An 11,260-nucleotide genomic window follows, 5' to 3' on the forward strand; every position below is an offset into this window, starting at 1 on the left:
TGTGTGTGTGTGTGTGTGTGTGTGTGTGTGTGTGTGTATTTGTTGGGACAGGTGACTCTGGAGGTGCAGTGTACAGGAACTATGAGCAACGCACAATTCAGGTAAATAGCTGTTCTTTTCTGTGTCTTATATCACCCATGTGTGTCACCTGGTGGCAAATGTCTCTGGAAAGGAAAATAAAACTCAAGTGAAATAAATGTGATGTAATTTTATCATGGTAAGTTCTTGTTGAATGTGTAAAGTAACTACCAATTCCTTTCACAGGTTGCATTGGTCAGCTGGGGAACCAAGGATCTGTGCAAGACTCGTGGTAATATGGCGGAGTCAGATGACACCTCCAGAGATTTCCATATTAATCTTTTCAGAGTTGTCCGTTTTCTCAAATCTGTCCTTGGAAATGACACCCTTGAATATGAACCACTTCCATTTTTGGAGAGTTGAATGCATTTACATACCGTAATTTGTTTTGCTGTTTCAATTATATGACTGTGTATACCGTATGTTTAAAAGCATTTGATGCACTGATGATTTAATTAATTCAATCACTCGTTCAGTTTTTGTCAGACTATAAGTTCATAATGAAAAAGATGCAATTTTCAGATGGCATGTTCTCATCAAAAGCATACATACTGTACATACACATGTTCACAGAAAAATAGTATAATTTTGCATAATAAGCTTATCTGTATCAACCATTCTCAAAATGTGCAATTACAGTCATGCTAGTCTGTACTTTATCTAATACACATACATTTATTCTTCATTTATTCAGCAGTAACCTGTGTCTTAATGTTTTTGAAGAGAAGCTAATCCAAATCGTATACACTCTGAATCAGGGTTAGCAACATGACAGTAGTATATGTGCTTGCTGACTGTTACGCCATTGTGGCAACTGTTTCTAAACAATTAAAACGGCTTAATGGTAATATTGAGAATTTAAATAATTGTTTTAATCATTGTGATAATTAGTGGTGGAAGACGCATTCAGATCTTTACTACAGTAAAGGTATCAATGCCACACTGTGAAAATACTTCACCGTGGTTGCTTTATCAATACTGATGCATTAATGTGTTGCATTTTACTGCTGTAGTTGTTTAAGGTTGAGCTAGTTTTAACTACATTATCTACTGTTTGGTAGTTTAATCTACAGCTGTTAAAATGGGATATAGTCTAAGACTGCGGGCCTCCCCTCAGACGAAGCTTGGGAAACGGGACCCCCCACTACATCTTTAATTTACTTGGAAAGTTTTGCTCAATTCCAGGATGCCTGTGGGATCACGATTATATTATTTTATCCCATAGACACTTGACATTTAAGCCAAAATAGTGTAATATTGCTGTTTGACATAACTTCTGACTATACCAAATAGTTTAAAAAAGGCATTCATTAGTAATTAACAGTTTCTAAAAACTACTGTATCTCTGAACTCTCACACATTTAGGCTATTCTATGTGATCTCCTTTTGATAACTAATGTAATAACTAATGTAATATTGTTTCACTTCCATTCACTGAGCCTACCCTGAAACTGTTTGGAGCCCCCATGGGGAGGTCCACCTCACACTTTGAAAACCCCTGTTCTATACGATCATCATATGTTTATAGCATTGCAGTCTTCTGAGAACCACGTATCTCTAAAAAGACTAAAACTGATGATACACAGAGCAACTTTTAGAGCAATCGTGCAGGGCAACGTTGGCGTCAATGGTAATGAGTAAAGATTACTACCGTAATCCCCTTCCCCCACCACTTCGCCACCCAGGCCCCCCCGCCGCTATCTGTTCAAAACATAGTCGGACTTGCCACTAGCAAGATTGCCCAGCAACATTGCTCAAAAAGTTGGCCTGTGTATCATCAGCTTTAGACTTTATAAACAGACCTGTTTTCAGCTTCATGATGAAGCATTTTCCAGCTAATCTAAGGAGCATTTTAAAATATTTTACGTAGCTTAAGAAGAATGTGTTGTTTCCTGTTTATCAGACACAATTCTATTTCAAAATCACAATAGGCTATTTGGAGATACATAGTTTTCACTGGATAGGAAGGGTATGGAAAATTGAAATCTCAAAAATAACTAGTAACAAAGCTGCATAAAATACTCAACTAAACTACAAGTATCACTAATTTCTGCTTAAGTACAACACTTTAGTGTACGTAGTTATGTTTCACCACTGGTGGTATTTAACTTTGTCAGGTAATAAATTCACTGGTTCAATCAAAACAGCCATTCATATCATTCTGTTTTATCGATAAACAGTCCCTTCATAGATTTTCCAAAAACAAAATAATGCTATATTATGATATACAGTATATAAATAATGTAATATGAAATTGTCCATACTGTGATATTGATTTTATCCATATTGCCCCTATCTTGGACTATCATAGCAAACCAAACATGAAGCTTAACTGCTTTGTAACAGATTTAGGGTTTCATACTGAACAAGTCACTCACAGGTCACAACTTAACCAAACAAAAAAAAACAAGACATCAGCTCCTGTAAATGACAACCAGCTACGTCTCAATTCTCACATGAATTGTTACGAGTATGGAGAAGTCAATGAGAAAATCTGCAGTCCTGAGTGGTGAGTGCAGTGTGGTGTCCACTGCTGGCTTTATTTATATACAAGTGAAGATATTTCCATACAACTCTGACTGTGTGAGGTAAGGACTAACATCTATAAAGTTTGTTTATTATATTAATACAATAATGCAGACATAGCTATCCTGCAAGTTGCAATTGCTCATTGTATCTCTGCAGGAATGAAATAAGGACCCTTTATTTAGAAAAAAAAGTGTTGTAATGCTTTACATGACACACTGTTAAAACTGTTGCAGGTTATGCAAGTTACTTCTCTCAGGCCTCTTCCAACAGCGCTTAAAAAAGGAATGACTAAAAGAATTACTACAGCACTTAAAAGGTTTCATCAAAACTCTTTTATGGATCAGCGCTGCTGATGGAGCCATCCAGCTCCCCCTCAGGTCAGTGACTCAGGGCCCATTTCCAGCTCTCTGTGCAGGCCAGCGCAATGCGGGCACTGAGTCTGGTAGCGTGCCAACTCAGATCATTCAAATTGAATTTAATAGAAAGTTAAGTTCTTTTCTTTTCGGTAAGTAATTACCTTTTTCCTTTCTCTTTCTGGCTTTGACATGGAAATGAACTGAGTTTGTTATTCATTGTTGTGTCTTTACATCCCACAAACAAACCAGACCATTGCATTACAAATGATTTGTTGTGGTCAGAGCAAGTTTATGGCTTCAATTCATGTTATTTTTTTACGGTCTAACTATGATCTGTTGACCATTATGCTGTCAGGCACTGCTTTAGTGTAAATTTACATTTAACAATTCTCATCACTAATGCATACTGGTTAGATGGCCAAACATCAAAGAACTGTAGTGAATTTTCAACATCAATGTTAGGTTTCTCTAACATGGTGAAACGCCTACCTTGTGTGGTGTGTTGGGTCAGTGATGTACTGGTTTCCCATGGGAACATTCATCTGGTTTCCCTTTAACTAATTGGGAGAGAGGGATGAAAGGTGGAGGCAGAGTCGGAGGAAGACAGACTGTGTGAGAGGCGGGACGAATGGAAGAGGCTTAATTGAATGAAACCCTCTCTGGGTTTCAGATGCCATAAACAAGGAGGAAATTTAAAACGAGGACCATTCCTTATTGAATCCCTCTAGAGGACTCGATTACCTCTCTCTCTTTTATTTTTCAGAGCATCACCTGCTAACACCAACATCCCCTACCCCACCTTCAATTTAAACAAAGCTGAAACCCTTTGACTGAAATCAATCTGTTACAGCTAAAGTGATTAGCAGTGTTTTCGAAAGAGCAGCATGCATGCAGACAGTGTATTCAGGGAAGCCTCACCCCCCACCCTCACTCCCTATTCAATGCTAGCACACACAGCATATTCCTGATGAAGCATCCTGCTGTTTAAACTCTGGCTGATCTGTCTCTCTGTGAGCCCTAAATCAACCTTATGGGCCATTTTAGAAATTACTACCATTAAGAACTGCATACATACACTTTCCCCCCATTTGTCCTCAGAAAAGCGGGTCATGCTCACATGCATCCATGGCTTCTGCTGATCTGACGCTTTAATATGATATTATATAGATTGAAATCTCCCTTGTTACTAAACAGTAACACCAAATATTCATCGTAATGTGTGAGCTGAGTTTCTAAAATTAAATTAAACCTGTCAACAAAGTCTATTTTCTATGTGTATTGGTATTTACCAATATAAAACGACAAATTTTGGCAAATAGGCTTATCCGCTTTTTTTACTGAGAGTTGATGAGAAGACTTAGTGGTGTCAGTCATGTCATATCTGTATGGTGAATATGAAGCTACTATGAGCAGCCAGTTAGCTTAGCTTAGCACAAGGACTGGAAACAGATGGAAACAGATTGCCTGGCTCTGTCCAAAGTAAAAAAAATCCACCTACCAGTATTTATGATGCTCACTAATAAACATGTTGAATGTCCTTTGTTTTGTTTTTTTTGTTTTTAGATCAAACCTAAATTAGTGAGATTTAGAAGTGCTGGTATGCAGATTTTGTTACATTTGGACAGAGCCAGGCTAGCTGTTTCTTGCTAGCACACATCCTGGAGTCTCCGCTGTTTGCCTTCTTTTAATGATAATGTGGACGGTTTACAATAGAGATATTATAAATGTTTAAGTTAAAGGAATAGTTATACATTTTGGGAAATTCATTGCTTTCTTGCAGTTGGGCTAGATGAAAGGTACATTAACTCTCGTGTTGTTTATGGAAGGTGCTTCCATAAACACAGATTATTTTAGTTCAATGATTGGGATTAGCAAGAAACAGCTAGCCATATTCTGTCCAAAACAGTGGCATGTTCAGACTTTTTTTCACTGACTTATGCTGGGGCAGCAAGTAGGTCCTACTTTTACGCGCACATATATACATCAGACACATCACACATCTACTTTAATTACTAACATTACAGTATCTTACAGTTTCCTCAGTACAAAAATGCATGTGAAATATTTATCAATTTGCACCCTGTTTGAAATGGTTCATCATCAACATGTTGACTCATTTGACACATTAATCAATGCAACTGTACAAATTAATTTCAGACCTATTGATGTTTAAAGGCCCTGAAAACCTTTTTTATCATCATCCTATTATTCAGAGTGATGGAGTCGTACATGAACACAAAATGTATTTGTCAGAAATGCAACGATTTTGGTTAATTTACAAGACAGATATTTGTGTTCTTGTCTGCGCTCTTTTCACTGGACTGAAGTGGGCAGAGTTCGATTGGAAAACTTTGAGGTCATGTATTTCCATGCACCAATTAAGATTTACAACATTTGAATCCAAAAGTGATGGCAGTTGTGGGGTTGTTTGCTTTGTTTTGCCAGGCCACCGTCAGTCAAATGTGATCAAACCCTAACCCAGACAGTCCTGATGAATGAGATTAGCTGTGTTTTTGACTGATGAGAATGTTTATTTCTGAACTTTAATTGTCTTAAATATTGTATGTTGCAGAGTACTATTTCAGATTTGGAACCAAGTTTTCAGAGGCTCTAATAATAAAGGAAAGAAAAAGTATACACTGTGTGCTGCCTCATGGAGATGTCAGGTGTGTTGGATATCTGTCTTGCTTTGTACTGAAACACAATAAAGGAAGAACACACAATACACCTTGAAGATGGCCCTGAGAGAAATATTTTAAAATATCCCTGATTGAGTTAGAGGAGATCATTTTCATGTAACACTTTTGTAATGATAATACCTAAAGCTTAAGTAATAAAGGAAGGAGTGAAATCTGCCTCTTGTCAGCGTTTACGATGAGAAGCACTTGCATGATTAGACGTCTTGCGATCGATGCAGCCTCTTCCCAATCATTAAGACTGCTCTTAACAGATTACAGACCCCTCCCAAACACGCACAGTCTTTTCTCCTCCTCTTCCTGCTCCTCCTTCTGTCTCACACACTCCCTCTATCAGCAGAAAGGACAGGAGATTTGCCTCTAAAGCACTTCTTTAGCTCTCTCTTTGAATTTCAACCTTGACAGAGCATTTTCTTCCACCTGACGCTTCAGCTCACCTCTTACGGTTCAAGTAGAGTTGATCTGGTTTCACCTTAGATCTACTGACGAGCAGACAGTAGAATGATAAAGACTAAACAAAAATACAAGAGGGGGTGGTGAACAGACTACAACCGACAAAGATGGACCTGCTAACAATCTTCTGTCACCTCCTGGTTTTATGTTTCGATCCGTCTGCAGCCACAAGCCTCATTACAGGTAAGCTGCACCCAAAAACACAACAAAGCACAAAGACATAAACTCATGATTCAGTTGTGGATCTGTCTTTGGTTTCCACATGGCCTGCCTTCCTGACACTATGCTGGATGTTTGGCTCTTGAAGCGGATATATTTGAAGCCAGAGGTAAGCAATCACGCTCCTTCTTTTTAAGGCTTCTACAGCTAACTCTGTTTCTGTATTTGTGGGTTGAGACTACTATGGGAGAGTATTTAGCCGATGCTTGTGATATGTCAGGGTTGTGATATCTGGCATGTGTAATCATGTATGTATGCATGGGTGCAGGTCAACGTGTGTGCAAGGCAGGGAAAGGGAAGCCGTGTTACAAGCTGGCCTATTTCTCCGAGCTCCGGCGGAGGCTGAACTTCGTAGAGGCAGAACTCGCCTGCAGACGGGACGGAGGGCAGCTTCTGAGCGTGGAGTCGGCGTCCGAGCAGAAGGTCATAGAGCAGCTCATCACAGACCTCCGTCCAACTGATGGAGACTTCTGGATAGGTCTCCGCCGTAACCATGGCGACGAGAACAGCAGCTCAGACTGCTCCTCGCAGTACTACTGGCTGGACGGCAGCAAGTCTACATTTAGGTGGGTGGCTATCTAGAGGGTCAAAAGAGCAATGGAGGGCAATATCAAATGTTGGATGAGGAATGTGTGCTGAAGACAGATGTTTCCTCGTTTGTGCACCCCATCGAAAGCTGAATATTGTTTAAAATTCTTTGAGTTTCAGTGCCAAATTTTTTTTTTTAATCTATAAAACCTTTTTGTCAAGAAAAAGTTTTCAAATTATACATGTTGTCTTTGGCACTATCAATCCTGAACTTTTTAGGCATTAACTGATATTGATTTTGAAAATGTTTTTAAAATATTTTTCAAACTTAAGATATATTTTTAAAAGGATCCCTTAATTTTTTTGTCAAAAATAATAGTAATGGATACACTGTTTCTTAATGAACTCTCTGAACTGCAATTTCTCATTACTAATCGGCCAACAAATGCAGATGCAGAAATTGCTTTCGGTACACAGTGCTAAAGACACTTTTCAGATGTACCAAAAAAAGTATTGTTTTTTGTTACTTTTTCATATAGGGATTTTAAGTTTTATAAAGATTTTTGTTAAAGCATGTATTTGATTTTGTACACATGCTTTGTGTGTGTTTGTTGTAGAAACTGGCACTGGGATGAGCCATCATGCGGCTACGAGGTGTGTGTGGTGATGTATCACCAACCGTCCGCTCCTCCTGGTCAGGGGGGGCTCTACATGTTCAAGTGGAATGACGATAATTGCGAAACCAAAAACAATTTCATCTGCAAATACACTGCAGGTCCAGCTGACACAGTATTTCAACATTCTTTAACTTTGAAAATACTTTTAACATTGTTGACCGTGATTATTTTTCTCCACAGAGGAGCCACTGGACCCTTCCCCTTCTCCACACCCCACTACAGCAACAAGTAAAATGTGCTCATAGATGACATCACAGCATATGATTTAGCAGACATTTTGACAGTCACTAAATCTGCCACTCTCTGTCTCTTTTAGCTCTGAATTTGGTTTACATCATCATTCCCACCATTCCCCTGATACTGCTGTTACTGACAGTGACCGGAGTTTGCTGCTTCAAACTGCTTACCAGACGGTGAGGGTCCAAAACTACGGACGCTGAGAACCGCTGTGCTTGCAATTATTTGTTGTTATCTCGAGATAACAAAGCTTGTTTTCTTGTGATGACGGGTTATCTCATTATGTCGAGAAAACAAAAGGCTGATTTCTCCAGATAACAGCATTATTACAGATCTGTAGTGCAATTAACAGTGTTGGGCAAGTTACTCAGAAATTGTAATATGTTACTACTGAAAAAAGTAATAATATTACTTTTCTTATTACTAGGTGATAAAAGTAACTAGTTATGTACTCGTTACTTTACTATATTACTTTTACTACCACCCACCCCCTCCCCAAAACAAAGCAGTCTGTCCCGACTTTTTAACAAATTATTCATAACATTAGCAAGGAGTATGGTTTTTACAAAACAGATAACGTTTCTTAATGCCACCAGATGAAATAAAAAAATAAAGCAAGTACATTTTAACTACTGTTTTTCTGCACATGAATTATAAGAGCAGTATTCAGTACTTTTACAAAAGTTACATTGCTTAACGCCATTCTCTCCAGTCCGAGCACCACTTGCAGTAGTGGCAGGAGATTCTTTCTGTAAGTTTCACGTTGCTGTGCTGCTTTAGCAGATGCTTCAACAAATTAAATGTAGAATTGTTTGCGGTTGAAAGCTTTTTGCTGGTCGCACAAAGTTTATAACAGACGACAATGTTCTTTGAATCTTAGACTTTGACACAATAGTGGCAGTAGCTACTTACAGCTGTGGAAAGAACGCCTCTCTCCCTCGTTCTCCATTCTTCCTTTAGCTTTTGACTAACAGCTGACTTAATCAACATAAGGTCCGCTGCCGCTGACCTGCAGCACGGTCACGCATTTACGTCAAAGATGGTGTGTTCAGTAACGCTGTAATACAGTAATGCAGCGTTACTTGGATTAGTAAGTAATAATATTACTGTTTCGGATAAAGTAATCCCTTACACTACTAGTTACTGGGAAAAGTAATATTACACTGGCTATTAAGTACTGGTGTGCGCCTATGATGTGCACAGTAAAATTGTGGCTTGTTTTGAAGGTTATGTAACCACGTTCTCATGTAGCAAGTTTACATATATTAGTCAACTATACCTGACCACAGAATCAAATGTTAAGACTAACTTTATGAATAGTTTCCTCCTGTTCAGTCAGTCAAACATCTAGCTAAGTAGTATTAGGGGACACCATGGATGTAATTAGCGTGGCATTAAGCAACAAAGAGTTTTGAATGATTTAATTTACTCACTTGTGCTGAGCAAATGAAGGGGCACTTGAAACATCCATTTTGAAGCAATGCTGCAGTGCATGCAGAGGTCAAGCTCATCTAATTGGCTAGGCTATGAACACATAGCTAAGCAAGCTTTCATTTCCTGTTGGCACTATGGATGCAGCACAAGCTGGGCAGGTTTAACAGGCTGGGTTTGTATGACTAAACGCAGCGGAGGAGATCAACAGACAGAACATGTCACTTAGGTCGGTTTGCTGTTTACTGTTTGCTTTTCGTGATGGTATATAGAACTTTCAGGCCTGGAAACAACCTTTTGTTTTCTTGTGATGAGGGTTGATATAAAAACCCAGGACTATCTATTAGCTTTTTGGCATTATTTTCATTCCATACAAAACCATAATATAACACATAGTGTGTCTTTAATTGGTAAACTTAAAGGATCCATTTGTTTTTATTCTATATGCCAACAAATCCCATGACAGGAGGAAAAGTGCATTTGCTGGGGACTATTTTCAACTATGGATTAATACATGATAGTCAGAAGGACAGTGTACCATAAAAGTTCAATTAAAAGCATGATCTCAATTAGATGCCTGGTGTGTTTTTTTACAGCAGATCTTTGGATATATAAAATCCCTTGTAGCCCACCAGGTCACCTGCTTAAGCTAGTTTTAAGCTGCTTAGATCGTGCATACAAATGCTTCAGCTTTTGTCAGTATTAACATGTTAAACACTATTAGATTGGTTAGATTCTCCACAGTTCAGTCATTTAGTTCATTTTATGGAAACAATGAGCACCAAAGTGTTAATCATTCAGATTTGTCGGCATGGTAAAGGAATAAAAGGCCTGTCCCATAAAGACGCCGGCTCAGAGGAATAAACCTTACTAGGGTTTCACTGCTTTGGCAATACTTGTTAGTAGGATCAGTTCACTAAGACACTGATATTTTTTAGTTCAAGTTCAAGTTCAATTAACACCTCTGTTTCATTAAAGAATTTTGGCATTCAGTCCAGGAAAACTGTTGTACAGTGAAGTCTGGTGCAGGTTTTGTTCTATGTTAATGTTTGAGGTGGTTGTTATTTACGCTTCTCTGTGTGCGAGACAGAAGGAGGAAGCAGCAGAAATCAGAAGTATGCCAGACAGACCCGGGCGTCAGCTCCAGCACTCCAACTGATGTATACAACGTTATTCGCTCCCAGAAGGATGACGACCTGGTTTCAACTCGCCCGCACACCAAAATCACCTCCTTTTTATGCTCCTCTCCTGACACACCGACAGGGGACTATGACAACCTGGGGGGTCGGGACACCGAAAGCGGCTTTGTCACACTTGCCAGCACGGAGAGCGGCTTCCTCAACTTTGACCTCAATGACCTCAGCCTTGGGCGTCGTGGCACCCGAGACTTCTATGACACCAGCTTGGGCCGCTCAGGAAAGAGGGACTTGAACGACAGTAGTCTGGGTTGCACTGGGCATAGAGAGTTTAATGACAGGAGTCTAGGTCGTCGTACAACAAAGAGTGAGCATTACAGCAGCAGTTTGTACGGAGACCACGGATTGTATGATGGCAGTATCAGAGGAGGGAGTGACCTCTATGATCCCAAACTGAGGCCTGGAGGTCACACAGTAAAGGCTGACCTCTATCAGACATACATCACCAACGGCAAGGAGGACACTTACCAAACCAGCCTCGGAACCTATGGAAACCGGAAATCCTACCAAGCAAATCTGGATTGCTACCAAAATGGCCTGAATCTTGATGGCGGAAGGAGATACTTCAATGAACAAGAATGGATAAACAGAGAAAACTACTGATCCCCTAAACAGCTCGTTTATTGTGTGTACAGCAGTATACGTGCGATTGTGGACGAGAGAATGGCATGTTTGTACAGTATGTTTTTGAAGACTATTAGGGGACTAAAATCAGGTGAGGACATGAGGACAAAGCCTAAATATATTTGGTCAATTACTCCACAATTCAAAAGAATTTGTTTAGGAATATAGATTTAGAATTAAAGAATCAGTTTACCCAAATTACAATAAAAAAAAAAAAATCTCACTTTCTTGTGCTC

The 11,260-nt window shown here is 39.2% G+C and overlaps 1 protein-coding gene and 1 long non-coding RNA gene across 2 annotated transcripts; both read left to right on the top strand.

Annotated features, from left to right (window-relative positions):
- Positions 1–26: 26 nt before the first annotated feature.
- On the top strand, positions 27–926 carry LOC123963318. The gene is made up of 2 exons (XR_006823156.1): positions 27–101; positions 265–926. It is a non-coding gene; the product is annotated as an uncharacterized LOC123963318 (long non-coding RNA).
- A 5,213-nt stretch (positions 927–6,139) lies between these two features.
- Positions 6,140–11,003, top strand: layna (layilin a). Its single transcript, XM_046040097.1, has 7 exons — positions 6,140–6,295; positions 6,420–6,440; positions 6,600–6,897; positions 7,477–7,634; positions 7,717–7,764; positions 7,853–7,949; positions 10,295–11,003. Exons 1-7 carry the CDS (start codon positions 6,220–6,222, stop codon positions 11,001–11,003), a joined length of 1,407 nt encoding a protein of 468 aa, XP_045896053.1. The 5' UTR covers positions 6,140–6,219.
- The last annotated feature ends 257 nt before the right edge of the window (positions 11,004–11,260 follow it).

Source organism: Micropterus dolomieu, linkage group LG23 (assembly GCF_021292245.1).
Source record: "Micropterus dolomieu isolate WLL.071019.BEF.003 ecotype Adirondacks linkage group LG23, ASM2129224v1, whole genome shotgun sequence".
Classification (NCBI taxonomy): Eukaryota; Metazoa; Chordata; class Actinopteri; order Centrarchiformes; family Centrarchidae; genus Micropterus; species Micropterus dolomieu.

What these genes read in the sequence shown, in the direction of transcription:
- layna (XM_046040097.1), top strand. Translation starts at nt 6,220, where the DNA reads ATGGACCTGCTAACAATCTTCTGTCACCTCCTGGTTTTATGTTTCGAT. An exon ending in AGCCACAAGCCTCATTACAG is followed by an intron (nt 6,296 to 6,419) that starts GTAAGCTGCACC and finishes TGGCTCTTGAAG; the next exon opens with CGGATATATTTGAAGCCAGA. An exon ending in GGATATATTTGAAGCCAGAG is followed by an intron (nt 6,441 to 6,599) that starts GTAAGCAATCAC and finishes GCATGGGTGCAG; the next exon opens with GTCAACGTGTGTGCAAGGCA.